The 19,084-nt window shown below is 42.7% G+C and overlaps 1 protein-coding gene and 2 long non-coding RNA genes across 4 annotated transcripts in view; 2 read left to right on the plus strand and 1 right to left on the minus strand.

Annotated features, from left to right (window-relative positions):
• The window catches only part of LOC110522328 (very long chain fatty acid elongase 4), a 466,463-nt gene extending 461,601 nt beyond the window's left edge, over window positions 1-4,862 (plus strand). For both annotated transcript variants that reach the window (XM_090232947.1, XM_021600648.3), the window contains exons 5-7: window positions 1,042-1,213; window positions 1,420-1,547; window positions 1,745-4,862. In XM_090232947.1, the coding sequence (XP_090089073.1) occupies window positions 1,042-1,213; window positions 1,420-1,547; window positions 1,745-2,029 (585 nt within the window). In that variant the 3' untranslated portion in view covers window positions 2,030-4,862. The remainder of the gene's footprint in view (window positions 1-1,041; window positions 1,214-1,419; window positions 1,548-1,744) is intronic.
• Window positions 4,863-8,454: 3,592 nt separating this feature from the next.
• LOC149984131 (uncharacterized) lies at window positions 8,455-16,776 on the minus strand. The gene is made up of 2 exons (XR_016495620.1): window positions 10,496-16,776; window positions 8,455-9,333 (listed from the first exon to the last, which is right to left on the minus strand). It is a non-coding gene; the product is annotated as an uncharacterized LOC149984131 (long non-coding RNA).
• Window positions 16,770-17,334, plus strand: LOC118964449 (uncharacterized). The gene is made up of 2 exons (XR_005051488.2): window positions 16,770-16,874; window positions 17,294-17,334. It is a non-coding gene; the product is annotated as an uncharacterized LOC118964449 (long non-coding RNA).
• The last annotated feature ends 1,750 nt before the right edge of the window (window positions 17,335-19,084 follow it).

A 19,084-nucleotide genomic window follows, 5' to 3' on the forward strand; every position in this document is an offset into this window, starting at 1 on the left:
TAACATAAAGGGGAGGAGTTATTAGGTCTCACCACTTCTGTCCCCGCCCATGGCATGATGGCATTACTGAGGGATAAGAGTGACACTCAGAGCACTGTGTGTGTGTGTGTGTGTGTGTGTGTGTGTGTGTGTGTGTGTGTGTGTGTGTGTGTGTGTGTGTGTGTGTGTGTGTGTGTGTGTGTGTGTGTGTGTGTGTGTGTGTGTGTGTGTGTGTGTGTGTGTGTGTGTGTGTGTGTGTGTGAATTACAAAGGGATACGACAGAGAGAGAGTATGTTGGTGGGAGGTTGGTAATGGATAATGACAGGCTACTTTGTCCCATAGATAGTCTGACATACAAGAGGTTGAGCTCTACTTTCCCTATAGGGAACAAGCCAGCAACAAGCCTGATACATCCCTCAGTTAATATCAGTTATCAGATTTTACTGTACCAACCCCTTATCAAGCCACTTTCTCTACCAGACCGCAGGCTAACATGCCATGTCATTCATCAATGACCCCTTTCATTGTCATCACCAATCCCCTATGGACGGACGGAGTTGACGCTAACATTGTTGACTCTGACTTTAAAATTAGGCAGATGATCCAATCACCGTCTGAGCATTCAAATTGAATAGATATTGAAATAACGTGTGAAAATAACTATTTTTACAATACTCCTGGTCCCACCTTACACTACACTCTATCTCAGTATAGTCTCTTCAGTACAATGTCAGTGTTATCTTACACTGAAAACTACACCTGTAGGTTACATGCACATGTGTGTATATGTGGGTGTGTGCATGTGTGTGTCCTTGATACATATGTGTGTAGAGGATGCATGATGATGAGAGTGTGTGTGAAAAGCAAGGTGGCTACCTTTTGATCTCCATAATCCCAACCCAGTGGAATCCATAGAAACCTACAGAATCCTCTTTAAAGTGTTTCAGGAAATTGGGAATCTTTATTGTCTTTGAGACTCGTGTCTCTGAAACCAGACGGTTTTGAGCACCAATGATGTAATCTTGTGTTAAAGCTCACTCCCTCCCTCTTCCCGTTGGCAGATAGCATCGGCTCTGTGGTGGTACTACATCTCTAAGGGAGTGGAGTATCTGGACACAGTGTTCTTCATCCTGAGGAAGAAGATCAACCAGGTCAGCTTCCTCCATGTCTACCATCACTGCACCATGTTCATCCTCTGGTGGATCGGAATCAAGTGGGTCCCTGGAGGACAATGTGAGTACCTGGGGGGTACATTGGCGTATTGTGTGTGTGTGTTCATGCATTTGTGTAGGGTGGGTGATTAAATGTTCCCACCTGGATACACCAGGTTCATCTCTACCCTTCACTATCATACTGTTCTGAAATAGCATACTAGCCACTCATAAGCAGCCCGACTTGTATCCCCTTGGAAATACCTTTATCCTTTAACCCCCTCACAGCGTTCTTCGGAGCAGGCATAAACTCGTCCATCCATGTCCTGATGTATGGGTACTATGGCCTGGCCGCTTTCGGACCCAAGATCCAGAAATTCCTCTGGTGGAAGAAATACCTGACCATTATTCAGATGGTAAGTCTCCCTCTTGCTGTGGCCATAGCACAGCTGTTCAGGTAGTGTGTGATTGATACCGAAACACATCTTTGCATGTCAAAATATATTTCATTGTTTGGAGTGTGCGGTCTGACTCATTCATCACAGATTATATTGGGATTATTACATTTGGATTGAGCATGTCAGGTCTGTTGTGTGTTTTGTGTACGTCACAGATCCAGTTCCATGTGACCATTGGCCATGCCGGCCACTCTCTCTACACTGGCTGCCCATTCCCTGCCTGGATGCAGTGGGCCCTGATTGGCTACGCCGTCACCTTCATCATCCTATTCGGCAACTTTTACTACCAGACCTACCGACGCACCCCACGTTCTGCCCACAAGGCGGCCAAGCCCGTCACTAACGGTGTCTCCATGGCAACCAACGGCTACAACAAGCTACAGGAGGTAGAGGAAAATGGGCAGAAGCAGCAGAAAAAGGGAAGAGCGAAAAGGGAGTAAGGAGAAGGTGGAGAGGATGGAGGAAGCCTCTGTCAGACCAACACGAGGACCGTGGGGTGAAAAGGCAGAGGAGATTGGGGGGTTCAGGGGTGAAAGTTCAAAAGTCAAATGGGATTCCACCACACCACTGCCCCTGCAGGATGTTTCGAGGATGTGATTTGTGACCAATTTGTGTGTGTGTGTGTGTGTGTGTGTAAGGGGGGGGGGGTGATTTGGTGAGGTTTGTATTCTGGGATTTGGTAAGGTTTGGGTATGGAGGGATGGGGGTAGGAGGAGGGTGTTGGTTGTCTTTTTACAACAAAAGAAGATTGCTGCTCTTCATGTAGAGTCTGTGCTCTGTCTCCTTACTTTGGGGTCCTGGTCGAAGACAAGACCTTAAAAAGACCACAACACAACCACAGGGACTCCCAAACTGCTCAGCAGCTGCAACGTTTCCAACCAAAACTCCAACACCATTTTGTACTTTTCTTTGTTTAACTCAATGCTGATGTAGTGATGCAAATGCTTATTTATTTTTGTAGCATTGTAAATGGTATTTTACGTATTAAATTATTTCAATTTAAGAATCTTCCAGAAACGTATACCAAAGAGGATTTATATTTCATTGCGTGATGAGTAAGGGAACTACTGGAGGAGCATTATTGAGAAATAAATAGTTGTTTTACAGTACAGGGGCTGTTCTCAATTATATTTGTGGCAGTATTACTTGTCTACGTGAAACACACAGACTAGCTGCAAGCCCCCTCTGCCATACAGACCTGCCCTAAAGTACATAATAAACACATACACAAACACAAGAATTCAGATCCCTTGACTTTTTCCACATTTATTTACGTTTACAGCCTAATACTAAAATTGATAAAATACATTTTCCCTCATCAATCTACACACAATACTCCATAATAACAAAGTACAATTTAAAAAAAAAAACATTATTCAAATGTACTAAACAGAAAACAGAAATACCTTATTTACTAAGTATTCAGACCCTTTGCTATGAGACTCTAAATTGAGCTCAGTTGCATCCTGCTTCCATTGATCATCCTTGAGATGTTTCTACAACTTGATTGGAGTCCACCTGTGGTAAATTCAATTGATTGGACATGATTTGGAAAGGCACACACCTGTCTAGATAAGGTCTCACAGTTGACAGTGAATGGCAGAGCAAAAACCAAGCACGGAGGTCAAAGGAATTGTTCATAGAGCTCTGAGACAGGATTGTTTCGAGGCACATATCTGGAGAAGGGTACCAACAAATTTCTGCAGCATTGAAGGTCCCCAAGAACACAGTGACCTCCATCATTCTTAAATGGAAGAAGTTCGGAACCACTAAGACTCTTCCTAGAGCTGGCCAAACTGAGCAATCGGGAGAGAAGGTCCTTGGTCAGAGAGGTGACCAAGAACCCGATGGTCACTGACAGAGCTCCAGAGGTTCTCTGGAGATGGGAGAACCTTCCAGAATGACAACCATCTCTCAAGCACTCCACCTATCAGGCATTTATGGTAGAGTGGCCAAACAGAAGCTTCTCCTCAGTAAAAGGCACATGACACCCCACTTGGAGTTTGCCAAAAGGCATCTAAAGACTCTCAGACCATGACAAACAAGATTCCCTGGTCTGAGGAAACTGAGATTGAACTCTTTGGCCTGAATGCCAAGCGTCACGTTTGGAGGAACCCTGGCACCATCCCTACAGTGAAGCTTGGTGGTGGCAGCACCATGCTGTGGGGATATTTTTCAGCGGCAGGGACTTGGGAGACTAGTCAGGATCGAGGGAAAGATGAAAGTGAAAGAGGAAAGTACAGAGAGATCCTTGATGAAAACCTGCTCCAGAGTGCTCAGGATCTCAGGCTGGGGTGAAGGTTCACCTTCCAACAGGACAACGACCCTAAGCACACAGCCAAGACAATACAGAAGTGGCTTCAGGACAAGTCTCTGAATGTCCTTGAGTGGCCCAGCCAGAGCCCGGACTTGAACCCGATCTAACATCTCTGTAGAAACCTGAAAATAGCTGTGCAGCGACGCTCCCCATCCAACCTGACAGAGATTGAGAGGATCTTCAGTGAAGAATGGGAGAAACGCCAAGCTTGTAGCGTCATACCCAAGAAGACTCGAGGCTGTAATCACTGCCAAAGGTGCTTCAACAAAGTACTGAGTAAAGGGTCTGAATACTTATGTAATTGTGATATTTAAGTTTTTTATTTTTAATACATTTGCAAAAAATATATAAAAACCTGTATTTGCTTTGTCATTATGGGGTATTGTGTGTAGATTGATGAGGGGGGAAAACAATTACATTCCTTTTAGAATAAGGCTGTAACATAACAAAATGTGGAAAAAGTCAAGGGGTCTGAATACTTTCTGAATGCATTGTACCTGGCATGTGTATGTATGTACAAGAGAGTGGAGGAAGTGCATGTTTAGTGCATGGTATTATAACTATAGGAGATTGGGTGGGTAATCATCTGTGCAAGTTGTTAGTGTATCATTATGAAGATTGGGTGGCTACCATACTGAACATGCAAGTTGGCTGACCAATACCTTTACTCCTAGACTGTTTATCTATTGTCTGTTGTCAAATTGGTCCTGTGCATTTATATGGTTATCTTTTTTTGCTGTTGTGGATCTTATGGGTTTTCTGCATAATTTTCCTCTCTTTTTTTGCTGTGCAATGTAGCTATGGTGCAACTGGGAAACATGTCTAACTCAAGATGGGGAAAATGATACCTCATCCCAAAGGGCTTTAAAAAAACAACAACAGTATATTCATTATTTAATTTAAATAAAACACATACAGCTACTGGCTACAATGGAAATAAAAAGGATGCCAACACCCTCCTTGTTCTGTGTGTATGTTAGTGTATGTTAGTGTCTATGTTTCCCCATCAATGTGTATCTTCGTTTGCATGTTTTGTCTTTTATTTAGGACTTTAAAAAAATGAATACTTGAGCTAACCAATACCTCAAACCTTCAATATCCTCTTTCCTAACCCTAAACCTGCTAAAAACCCTTCTTTCTCTACCGCTATCTACAGAAGCCTTTAGAAATCTCATTCTCAATGTTTGCAAAGGTCTGTGCATATCTTGCTCTGATGAGTAGGATTCCTCCACCTCTCCTCTCCTCTACCAGCCCACCCCACCCCCCTCTCCCTCTGTCCCCTGGGTCAAGCAGATTCCTGGGAGTAACGGGGAGGAAGAGAGGCCTGTGTCTCTGGGGCTTGGCCAGACAGCTCTATTGTAATCTGTGGGGAGGGGGGGTAAATTGGCTTTAGCTGTAAAAGAGCTTATGTCCACGTCACACAGCTAGTTAACCGAGGAATTCATGTCACTGTGGAAAAGAGGAGTCTTCTGTAATCTTCCATTGGGTCATTGACACTCACATATACAGTATGTACATACATGCATACTGGTATGAATATGGTACACTGAGTTCACAAAACATTAGGAACACCTGCTCTTTCCATGACATAGATTGACCAGGTGAATCTAGCTGAAAGCTGTGATCCCTTATTGATGTCACTTGTTAAATCCACTTCAATCAGTGTAGATTAAATAAGGATATTTAAGCCTTGAAACAACTGAGACATGGGTTGTGTACGTGTACCATTCAGAGGGGGAATGGGCAAGACAAAAAATGTAAGTGACTTGAACAGGGTATGGTAGTAGCTGCCAGGCGCTGCTGGGTTTTCCCGCTCAAGACTTTCCCATGTGTTTCAAGAGTGGTCCACCACCCAAAGGACATCCAGCCAACTTGACACAACTGTGGGAAGCATTGGAGTCAACATCGGCCAGCATCCCTGTGGAATGCTTGCAACACCGTGGGATGCAACTCAATATTAGGAAGGTGTTCCTAATGTTTTGTACACTCAGTGTAGATAAATATATATATATACAAACACAGAGAGAACAATATGCAACATTCACACATAGTAACACACACAACTCCACATACAGTATGCAACGCACACACAGACCGGCTGACACTCTCCTGTGCCAGGCAAACACGTTGTTTCCATGTGTTGGATGTGTTTGGTATTATTCCATTGATTACATTCCAGCCATTACAATGAGCCCGTCCTCCTATAGCTCCTATCACCAGCCTCCTCCACTATCGGCATTGGTTTTCTCTAGCATGTCCTCAATACACTGCCCCATCCTCTTACCTTCTCCATTATCACTGCCACATTTTACTGTCTTTATAAACTTACAAACTACACTGACTCACACCACTGCAACTTCACATGAACCCCTTCCCCCTCTAACTATATTTCCGGGATGGAGGAGAGGATGAAGTGATGAGTGTGTAGAGGCTAGAGGTGTTTGTCCTCCCAGGGGATACAGCGGGATCTATGCCGAGCTCTAAGAGGATTGCAGTAGGCCATGGCTTTCCATCAGGGTCACTTAACACAGGTCACCATAACCTGTACTGCACCTGGGCTCTTAGCACTGCTCTGAACTCACACTACCTCCTAACCACAGATCTAGGATCAGATTACCTACTCAATTCTAGCCTTCATTATTTGGAGGAGGAACAAAATATCTGACCCTGTATCAAATCAAATCAAAGTTTATTTGTCACGTGCTCCGAATACAACAGGTGTACACCTTACAGTGAAATGCTTACTTACAGGCCCTAACCAACAGTGCAATTTTTAAGTAAAAAATAGGTATTAGGAGAACAATGAATAAGTAAAGAAATAAAAAAACAACAGTAAAAAGACAGTGAATAATAACAGTAGCGAGGCTATAACAGTAGCGAGGCTATAACAGTAGCGAGGCTATATACAGGCATCGGTTAGTCGGGCTAATTGAGGTAGTATGTACATGTAGGTATGCATGTATATATGCATGTATACTATGCATATATAATAAACAGAGTAGCAGTAGCGTAAAAGAGGGGTTGGCGGGTGGTGGGTGGCAGGTGGCGGGACACAATGCAAGACAATCGTAAAGGGGGCACGACAAAGCCTATTCCCCCTCAGGAATAGGCCCCACCCACAATGCAAATAGTCTGGGTAGCCAGGAGTCTTATGGCTTGGGGGTAAAAGCTGTTGAGAAGCCTTTTGGTCCTAGACTTGGCGCTTCAGGTAACTGCTTGCCATGCGGTAGTAGAGAGAACAGTTTATGACTGGGGTGGGTGGGGTCTTTGACAATTTCTAGGGCCTTCCTCCGACACCGCCTGGTGTAGAGGTCCTTGATGGCAGGCAGTTTATCCCCAGTGATGTACTGGACCGTACGCACTACCCTCTTTAGTGCCTTGCGGTCGGAGGCCAAGCTGTTGCCGTACCAGGCAGTGATGCAACCAGTCAGGATGCTCTTGATGTTGCAGCTGTAGAACCTTTTGAGGATCTGAGGACCCATGCCAAATCTTTTTAGTTTCCTGAGGGGGAATAGGCTTTGTCGTGCCCTCTTTACGACTCTCTTGGTGTGTTTAGACCGTTCTATTTCTTGGTGATGTGGACACCAAGGAACTTAAAGCTCTCAACCTGCTCCACTACAGCCATGTCGATGAGAATGGGGGCGTGCTCGGTCCTCCTTTTCCTGTAGTCCACAATCATCCCCTTAGTCTTGGTTACATTGAGGAATAGGTTGTTATTCTGGCACCACCCGGCCAGGTCTCTGACCTCCTCCCTATAGGCTGTCTCATCATTGTCAGTGATCAGGCCTACCACTGTTGTGTCATCTGCAAACTTAATGATGTGTTGGAGTCGTACCTTGCCACGCAGTTGTGGGTGAACAGGGAGTACAGGAGGGGACTGAACACGCACCCCTGAGGGGCTCCAGTGTTGAGGATCAGCGTGGCAGACGTGGCAGATTGCTACCTACCCTCACCAAGTCCAGGATCCAGTTGCAGAGGGAGGTGTTTAGTCCCAGGATCCTTAGATTAGTGATGAGCTTTGAGGGTACTATGGTGTTGATCGATGAACTGTAGTCAATGAACAGCATTCTCACGTAGGTTTTCCTTTTGTCCAGGTGGGAAAGGGCAGTGTGGAGTGCAATAGAGATGGCATCATCTGTGGATCTGTTTGGGTGGTATGCAAATTGGAGTGGGTCTAGGGTTTCTGGGATAATGGTGTTGATGTGAGCCATTACCAGCCTTTCAAAGCAATTCATAGCTATGGACGTGAGTGCTACGGGTCTGTAGTCATTTAGGCAGGTTGCCTTTGTGTTCTTGGGCACAGGGACTATGATGGTCTGCTTGAAACATGTTGTTATTACAAACTCAATCAGGGACATGTTGAAAATGTCAATGTTTTTATAGTTGGGATATCGCGTTCAAAAGAAGGTTCAGACATCGCTGGAGGACGTCTTGCATTTGGAGGACATTGCATTTGGAGGACGTTGCATTTGGAGGACGTCTTGCATTTGGAGGACGTTGCATTTGCCATTTAATGCATATAAAGACAATACAAAAAAACAAGAGAATATTGTTTTACATTGAGGTTTAATTTCATTAAATCAAAGGCATATTTATGGTAGTGCTGGAGCACAATCATTTGTACAACAAACATTCACACACCAACTATAGAAATGGGTTTATAATAGAAGACATATTCATCACAATTAGAACAAAATGTTGGTATTTGTCCAACATTTACACAAAACAGCAATTCAGAATAATATATATAGTTATATGCATCAATGTATGTACAGTAATCTTAAAGAATGGACTGTGAAATAAATACAAATTAAACAAGTCCAAACCACTTCCATCATTTGAAATAGATTTTCAGCTCCTACTTATTTCCTCCTTATTTCTGTGTATGTGTTTGTAAAGTCACTCCCTCTTCTACACCATCCATATCTACTTTTCAGTCTCATAAAAGGGAGAGCCTGTGCAGACGGTTGGAGGGATGCTGCTCTGAGGATTTTCTCTTTCCTCTGTTTTCTCCTTCCTCACTGCCTCCATCGGTTTTAAGGCCTCCAGCTCCCATTTAAACAAGGCAGCAGCAGCAAAATCCTCAAATGGCATCCTTGAATTGTTGAGACATTCTGCTGTGTAAGTGCAGGTGACAGGGGACGTGACTGGGACACTGACCATTTCACTCTCTGCAGTAACATAATGCCATAGCTGTGTGTCTCTAGGAGCTTCTCTGGGCTGGTGTTAAGAGCAGAGCAGATCCACATGCATCAGGATCTCTTCCGCCCGTGGTGCTTGGCCAGGAGCCCATCACTGGCAGCTGTAATGGGCTCTGTCCATCGGCCGTGGTGCAAGATGAAGAGGCAACCTCATCTCTTGATGGGCCCAGTGGAAAAGCTGTCAAGGGCAGCGGTAGTGTGGCTAGCAAAGGTGTACTTGGCAGATCTGAAACAGAGGGCCAATATAATTTTAATGACTAAGGCTTTCCTATACAGTAACCTATATTGTCACACCCTGATCTGTTTCACCTGTCTTTGTGCTTGTCTCCACCCCCCTTCAGGTGTCGCCCATCTTCCCCATTATCCCCAGTGTATTTATAACTGTGTTGTCTGTTTGTCTGATGCCAGTTCGTTTTGTTCGTCAAGCCTACCAGCGGTTTTCCCCTTGACTGTGTTTATACAAGTTAACATAAGAGAGTTTATTCCCTCAGAAATTGGTACACTGTACTTAAAACAATAATTACATTATAACTTGTGATAGAGTTTTAATACAGTTGAATCAGTTTATAGATTTTTTTTGTATTCAATTCTTTATTATAATAAAGTTTATTCCCTCAGTTCAAATAGTTTTACAGGAGGGGAGGGGCCCACAATGATTAACTAGTCTTACAGGAGAGGGGCCCCACTGTGATCAACTAGTTTTACAGGAGAGGAGGGCCCCACTGTGATCAACTAGTTTTACAGGAGAGGAGGGGCCCCACTCTGGTCAACTGAGTGCCTCTTCAGAGCAAGGCATATATGTCCTATGAAATGTAATGTCAATACAAGCAAAATCTGAAGATAAACACATAAAATGGAATGTTCCACTTTCAATATTCTACCTCAGCATTGACATGCTTCATGATCAACACCTATTTATTAATTACTTCATGCATCAAACCTAAATAGTTGTTTTAGGTCTGTTTAGTGTAAACAGTTTGATATGTGAATGTAAATACATTGCTTTTTATTTTCTTGAATTGATCTTAAACAGAGGCCCAATATAATTGACTAAGCCTTTCCTATACAGTAACCTATATTGTCACACCCTGATCTGTTTCACCTGTCTTTGTGCTTGTCTCCACCCCCCTCCAGGTGTCGCCCATCTACCCCATTATCCCCATTGTATTTATAACTGTATTATCTGTTTGTCTGTTGCCAGTTCGTTTTGTTTGTCAAGCCTACCAGCAGTTTTCCCCTTGCTCCTGTCTTTGTCTAGTTCCTGTTTTCTAGTTTTCCCGCTTTTGAACCATTGTGTGTGTGTGTGTGTGTGTGTGTGTGTGTGTGTGTGTGTGTGTGTGTGTGTGTGTGTGTGTGTGTGTGTGTGTGTGTGATATAATTTGAATTACCTGTATCCAGCAGAAACTCTTCATAGCAATCCTCTTTTGTTGTGGCAGGAGCTGGTGCCAAAGGGGAGCCTGTAGGGAGGACCACTGTTAGAGCTGGGCCTGCACTGCTGGGGCCGGATCGGTCTCAGCAGAGAGTAGAGCCAAAATGTAATTCATGTCGTTCCTCTCCTGAAATAGGGACACAATTACCTTAATGCCGTTTGGAACAACTTCAACATTTGATGTGTAAGAAAATGAACGTCTAATTCTGAAGTGAGATGTCCAAGCACGGCCGCAGGTAGCGAAGAGGCGCTGCGTGACTTTGGGGTGGGAGCCGGGTATAAACTCAGCAACAAAAAACAAACATCCTCTCAACTGTCAACTGTGTTTATTTTCAGCAAACTTAACATGTGTAAATATTTGTATGAATATAACAAGATTCAACAACTGAGATATAAACTGACACGTGACTAAGAGACACGTGACTAACAGAAATGGAATGATGTGTCCCTGAACAAAGGGGGGGTCAAAATCAAAAGTCAATATCTGGTGTGGCCACAGCTGCATTAAGTACTGCAGTGCATCTCCTCCTCATGGACTGCACCAGATTTGCCAGTTCTTGCTGTGAGATGTTACCCCTCTCTTTCACCAAGGAACCTGCAAGTTCCTGGATATTTCTGTGGGGAATAGCCCAAGCCCTCACCCTCCGATCCAACAGGTCCCAGACATGCTCAATGGGATTGAGATCCGGGCTTTTCGCTTGCCATGGCAGGACACTGACATTCCTGTCTTGTAGGAAATCACACACAGAATGAGCAGTATGGCTGGTGGCATTGTCGTGCTGGAGGGTCATGTCAGGATGAGCCTGCAGGAAGGGTACCAAATGAGGGAGGAGGATGTTTTCCCTGTAACACACAGCGTTGGGATTGCCTGCAATGACAACAAGCTCAGTCTGATGATGCTGTGACACACCGCCCCAGACCGTGACGGACCCTCCACCTCCAAATCAATCCCGCTCCAGAGTACAGGCCTCGGTGTAACGCTCATTCCTTCAACGATAAACGCGAATCCGACCATCACCCCTGGTGAGACAAAACCACGACTTGTCAGAGAAGATCACTTTTTGCCAGTCCTGTCGGGTCCAGTGACAGTGGGTTTGTGCCTATAGGTGACATTGTTGCCGGTGATGTCTGATGAGGACCTGCCTTACAACAAGCCTACAAACCTTCAGTCCAGCCTCTCTCAGCCTATTGCGGACAGTCTGAGCACTGATGGAGGGATTGTGCGTTCCTGGTGTAACTCGGGCAGTTGTTGTTGCCACCCTGTACCTGTCCTGCAGGTGTGATAATCGGATGTACTGATCCTGTGCAGGTGTAGTTACACGTGGTCTGCCACTGTGAGGAGGATCAGCTGTCCGTCCTGTCTCCCTGTAGCACTGTCTTAGGCGTCTCACAGTACGGACATTGCAATTTATTGCCCTTGCCAAGTCTGCAGTCCTCATGCCTCCTTGCAGCATGCCTAAGGCACGTTCACGCAGATGAGTAGGGACCCTGGGCATCTTTGTTTTGGTGTTTTTTAGAGTCAGTAGAAAGACCTCTTTAGTGTCCTAAGTTTTGATAACTGTGACCTTAATTGCCTATCGTCTGTAAGCTGTTAGTGTCTTAACAACCGTTCCACAGGTGCATGTTCATTCATTGTTTATGGTTCATTGAACAAGCATGGGAAACAGTGTTTAAACCCTTTACAACAAAGATCTGTGAAGTTATTTGTATTTTTACAAATTATTTTTGAAAGACAGGGTCATAAAAAAGGGACGCTTCTTTTTTTGCTGAGTTTAATAAAGCTGAACTTTCCTTAACTTTTCCTATTCATTCTCAATGGTAAGTCTTATCACAACATATGTAATATATTTATGTCAACTGCTTGGTTTTGTGGCTCTGTTCCACTCCACATAGGCCACTGTAGAAAGGGCAATTTAAGTATGTCTATACTATAACATTAGCTACGTCACGGAGCAAGCAGCGAACAACCATCACTGTAGACACAAATCTCAGTTATTTAATGTTAGTTATTGCAGACCGATCTGGCATTTCTCCATCTGGAAATTACTAACAACACAACTGCAATAATTTTCATACATTTTTGTCCAAGATACAGTAGGTAGCTAAGAAGCTAACTGGCTAGCATCTTTTCTTTCATTTATGTCCAAGATACAGCAGTTAGCTACGAAGCTAACTGGCTAGCATCTTTTAATTTTTTTCTGCGTCTGACGAATGTTCTTTTTTGTGATCCGAACACCTCAAACTGAGATTTGTTTGTCCATAAAAAAAAATTAAAATCTTCCTCTGTCCAGTGTCTGTGTTCTTTTTCCCATCTTAATATTTTATTTTTATTGGCCAGTCCGAGATATGGATTTGTCTTTGCAACTCTGCCTAGAAGGCCAGTACACCGGAGTCTCCTCTTCTCTGTTGACGTAGACACTGGTGTTTTGTGGGTACTATTTAATAAAGCTGCCAGTTAAGGACTTGTGAGGCGTCTGTTTCTCAAACTACACACTCTAATGTACTTGCCCTCTTGATCAGTTGTGCACCGGGGCCTCCCACTCCTATTTCTATTCTGCTTATTGCCAGGGCTATTGCCAGGGCTTCTTAAAGAAAAACAAACAGGTCTGTGAGAGCCGGAATTCTTACGGGTTGGTAGGTGATCAAATACTAATGTCATGCAATAAAATGCAAATTAATTACTTCAAAATCATACAATGTGATTTTCTGGATTTTTGTTTTAGATTCCGTCTCTCACAGTTGAAGTGCACCTATGATAAAAATTACAGACCTCTACATGCTTTCTAAGTAGGAAAACCTGCAAAATCGGCAGTGTATCAAATACTTGTTCTCTCCACTGTACCTAACTAATCACACAGAATTACATATACACAGAATGAATCATACATTGATGGACCTTATTATGTCATAAAGAAAACGTCCCTGGTGGACGGAACAGATACGACGGCTGGTTACACAAAGATAGGGTGTTGGGTTTGAGTGAAAGAGCGGGAAGACTGAGTAACAAAGGGAGAAGCTGTGCTATCATAAATACAGAATCTTATGCTTTCTAAATAAACGCCCATTTGAAAAAGGAAAATGAAATAAATATTTACTCTGAGCTGCACTTCGATCGGTTGGTCGTAGATGGGAGGCCGGGTTGTCCTTTGAAGAATGTCTGATGGTAGAATGGATATTGGTAGTACCGTTGTCTTGCGGTAGAACACATACTCTGTCCGTCCTCTCCTAGCCCACGTCTACAGTTGCTGCGCCAACGCGACGGCTAGGAGGTATCACTTCTTTAGTGAATAAGGGTTCAAATTCATACCAAGTTGACATGCTATATGCTCATGCTATATTCTGGCTGGTATAGTCGAAATTTATCCTTCCAGCGTGTAGGTCGTCACCTTCACATTGAAATTAGATGCTGATTTCGTTAGATTCTTGCTGAGGTTGGCTTAGTTCTGAAGGTGGTCTTTGTCCTTTCAACGTGGGGACCTCAAGTCCACACGTCCTTGGAACAGGTTATTATCTGAGCCCTTTTAACGTAGGATCGTCGCCCTAATGTCCTCGGAACAGAAAGTTACATTTTTGTCAAGGGCTTTATGTATGTCTACTACAGAACCAATGTCTGTTCACTTGGGCGGGGCCTCTGAGTGAGCAGAGTGGTGTTCTTCTGACAAACCGTTCTCTCATTAAGAAGCTAAAAATTTAATTTAATCTTTTCAAAAATAGTTTCATATTTAAATATTTAAATTGCACAACAATTCCATGTGAATCTGATAACTAGAATGTGTAGATTTTCCAAGATACAGTTTATGTCGTCCTATCATCAGTAATCATGTCTCAGACGCCAACTGAACTGACATAATTTTCATTAAGTCCCAACGCATATTTTCAACTGGTTGGATTACCGAAATATGGTTCCTTTTCCCATATTTTGATGTCACCAGACTCTCTATGTTAACAAAGGGATTTCCAATAGTCACATTGGTAGAGTAGAGAGAGGAAAAAGGGGAAAGGTATTTATGGGGGTCATAAACCTCCCCCACTCAGGCCAACGTCATGACAGTACGTACACACATGCAATGTAACCTAAATTGTTCAACTCAAATTTGATTTGATTTGAATGATGACTAAGCCCTAGAGGTTTTGTAACTGCAATACAGATCTGAATGTTTGATATCCATTTTACTATACACTGTTGATAGTAGCTGAAGCCAAAGCTCATCACTGAATGTCCTACTACAAGGACTCGATCAGGATGACAAACGTCTGTGTCATATGAACACAAACACACCAGGGATTACGGCATGACCACTCAGTTCACTCTCCGCTCACTTACAGTCAGTAATTGAGCAAAAAATGTTTTGGTTTGTCAGTCAGCTGTTCAGAGCGCTCATAGTTTCTTTTTTGTTTAATTCAGTCACTAAATGCATATTATGAGCTTTTCCCAACTGCTCAGTGTACTCACCATGGTAATCCCTGGTGTGTGTACTCACATAGTTTAGATTTATGATTATTTTCATTTAACTCGCAATTTTTAAGGTTAGGGTTAAGTTCAGGCTTTAACTCCAAATGATTAAGGTTGGGCATGACCTCTGACTGGTTAAGGTTTGGGATAGACTCAATACAAAAAGATCAAAACCAACTTTCTATCATTGGATTCGAACATGCAACCATTAGGATCAGGCAGATGCTAAGTGTTTAACACTACAAGCTCTCACAGTCTAACTTTAGGCATTAACTCTGAATGGTTAAGGTAATGGTTAAGGTTTCCACTTCATCTCCCAACATTCTCAGACATGAATGGACATTGAATACTGACTTGTATCACAGGGTGACCTGGCTGGTATAACATGATTTTTGAATGACGACTTCCATCTCTGTACCCCACACACATACAATTATCTGTAAGGTTTCAAACACCGATTCAACCACAAAGACCAGGGAGGTTTTCCATTGCCTCGCAAAGAAGGGTACTTATTGGTAGATGGGTAAACATATTTCCAATTGGGTGCCGCCCTAAGGGACTCCCGAACACGGCCGGTTGTGATACAGCCCGGGATCGAACCAGGGTCTGTAGCACCTCTAGCACTGAGATGCAGTGTCTTAGACCGCTGCGACACTCGGGAGCACCTATTAATTACACTTTGGATGGTGTATCAAAACACCCAGTCACTACAAAGATACTGGTGTCTTTCGTAACTCAGTTGCGGAGAGGAAGAAAACCGCTCAGTGATTTAACCATGAGACCAATGGTGACTTAAAACAGTTTCAGAGTTTAATGGCTGTGATAGGAGAAAACTGAGGATGGATCAACAACATTGTAGTTACTCCACAAAACTAACCTAAATGACAGAGTGAAAAAAAGGGCGAAGCCTGTACGTAATACAAATATTCCAAAACATGCATCCTGTTTGCAATAACGCACTAATGTAAAACCACACACAAAAAATAACTTTATGTCCTGAATACAACACGTTATGTTTGGGGTACAACCCATCACTGAGTACTACTCTTCATATTTTCAACCATGATGGTGGCTGCATCACGTTATGGGTATGCTTGTCATCTGCAAGGACTAGGGAATTTTACAGGATAAAAATAAATGGCATAAAGCTAAGCACAGACAAAATCCTAGCGGAAAACCTGGATCTGTTTGCTTTCCAACAGACACTGGGAGACAAATTCACCTTTCAGCAGGACAATAACCTGAAACACAAGGCCACAATATACACTGAAATTGCTTACCAAGATGATGTTGAATATTCCTGAGTGACCTAGTTCCATTTTTGACTTAAATCGGCTTGAAAATCTATGGAAAGACTTGAAAGTGGCTGTCCAGCAATGATCAAAAACCAACTTGACAGAGCTTGAAGAATTTTCAAAACACGTCAATGGAAGCCCATATGGATTTGGCTTCCCACCAATCACATCACATCAAAAGCAAAACGTTATTGACAGAAATGTTTTATTATTGCATCTTGTTGTCCTCTGGTGGCTAGCTAGCTAGCTAAAATTGGCCCTTTCCTAAATTAGCCATGGATGGATATAGGAATTTGGACTTGTGATTTTACTTAATTCTCTGTACTGGCCAATGATTATAACGGTGATTGTGCTGCCATCCTGTTAGAAGGTAACAGATTATTTTATTACAATGGTTCAATTGGATTTTCATTGTGTGCAATGGTGTTATTTGCCCCCTAGTGGATGTTTCTGGTACTTAGAAAGACTACGCAAACAGGAAGTAGAGAATTTGTTCTGCACGCATAGAAGCAGCTACAAACAACGCTACGGTGCAGGTCTTTCAATGTAGTTATTTCTTGTCACGCTTCAGCCTTGGAAAATATTTGTTTGTAAGTTCAATTCAAGCATTTAGCTAATGATTATAATATTGTTATTGATAGAGTTGCTTACATATCAATGTTGGTTGCATTTACTCACAAATTGCAATGCCTTTCATGTATGTCGTTAGCTGTATTACTTTACTCGTGCGTCATGCAAACGAATTGTAAAATATACAATACTGTAGTTTTGTTACTGTTCCTAGTGTAATATGCTTTGTTATTCTACATAAATGGTTGTACATTATTAGAGTAATGAAAGGAGCCAATTACCATATGAGTAACAATTAGCTATATGGTTTGGCATCATGCCAGATGCATGGTACCTTAGCGCGTGCTTTGTATTTATGCAACTTCAAATGTATAATGTACAGCTACAGTGTTTCGGTGTGAATTGAATACTAAAGTATATTCTTTTCTGTATTTTGCAGTTTCACAACATAAACGTTTTCAATATATTCATTCAAGAAAAGTCACGCCTTGGGAGTTTTATTGAAGACTTAGTTGTTAGCTATCTGTCTAGTTTTGCATGGGAACGCAACTCAAGGGCAGAATAGTGATTCTAATCCAACCATAAATCCAAACATTGTGCCCCCGGCTTGAGAGGATGGAAGTTCAATATGTAGCTAGATGTAGTAGGCTAATGTTAACTATACGGCTCATTTTTGCCCATGAAAGAAAGTTAGGCTAGCGAGCAAGCATTTTTGACAGGTAGCCTAGGACAACAAAAACTAAAAGAGTGTACTGTATGACAGTCATAGACGTTTCATCAACATGAAAGAGAGGAGGATGGCATTGGCATTTCTCTACAAGTAGGGTGACTCAACATGTTTCTTTCTACTTGCACAATGCACGCATGCACACACACACAAACACATATGTAGGAAACATTAATTTGGTTGACCATGCTGTAGGTCATGTAACTGTTTATGACATTCAATTTGCTTTGTGGACTTCACCTGACAGAGGTTGCTCTCCGGTTTTGTGATGAAACAAAGGTGTGGTTGAATTTATTCTGCCACTGTGCATTCGTATTGTCTGCTTTAAGCCCAGGGAGCGAATGATGGGGGAGCCAGTGGGGGACTCAGCTCCCCCCCTGAATTAGAAATTAGCTCCCTTAGATGCAATAAAGGTTCAACATAAATAATGCTAATTTAACCATTCTTCCATTTGTTTAAAATGCATGGGTAAAAATGTTTTACAGAGGTAAATATGAAAATAAAAGCTTTCAAAATAAACAAACACCCCCACCTCTCTGTCATGGTTTAAACCATTTATTTCTACTTTGCTGCACAAAACGTCTCCCTGTCAACGAATGGTAGGCCTACTGTAGAATTCTATAGCTGGCTATACAGCTGCGCTGTCCACTCAGTAGTGCTGAATTTCGGCCTCAGCTGAGCTCCTTTAAACGCATCTATTTCTATTTGTACTTCCTAATTTTCACCATTTGTTTCCCATGAGTCCTTGATAAAAAAAAATTGCTGTGCCTTTATTTCAATGCATTAGATTTAGGCTATCTGTGATTTATCATTGTTTGCTTTTGTCAGTCAGCTGTTCAGAGCGCTGAAAGTTTTTTTCAGGTAAGCTGGGTATTGGTGTTCTCCGTGCCGTCCGGAGTATTATTTTTATTTTCTGGATCAACTGGTGATGGTCGGCAAAATCACTATACAACTAGCCTACAGCTAGACACCAATGTGCATCCAATCCATCCAACAAGTAGGCTATACGTTAATGACAGTAGGCCTATAGTTGACTCTTTCGGTTAGAAGCAATCGAATTTGCAATGGCATATGTTTACATTATTTGGGATTTGTGTGCCCATAAGCACTGTTTTCACGGCGAAACATTAGAAAATGTTACATAGGCCTACACTTACAGTGCATTTCCCGAGATTCCAGATTTTGGAGTGGAGAACATCCACAGGTAACCTACTTTTTAAAGTGATTTGTTTGACAATCAGTTGAAAACATCCTTACTGGTTGTGTTCATGCCACATTAAAACAGTAGCCTAATTGATTGTTAATGCTAAATTACATCTTTATTATTAGGCCCCCTAAAAAATTGTGTATGAGCATGCGCCCAAGAGACCCCACCCACCTCACTCTGCTTAGGCCAATATGTAGCGGTGGAAAGGCATATGAACTCAGAGTTTATAGAGCAAACCATGCAATTATCACAACACACAGGTTGTAATATGGAATGCCTGCCTGCCTGCCTGTCTG

Source organism: Oncorhynchus mykiss, chromosome 4 (genome assembly GCF_057628025.1).
Source record: "Oncorhynchus mykiss isolate SJ-2025 chromosome 4, ASM5762802v1, whole genome shotgun sequence".
Lineage (NCBI taxonomy): Eukaryota > Metazoa > Chordata > Actinopteri > Salmoniformes > Salmonidae > Oncorhynchus > Oncorhynchus mykiss.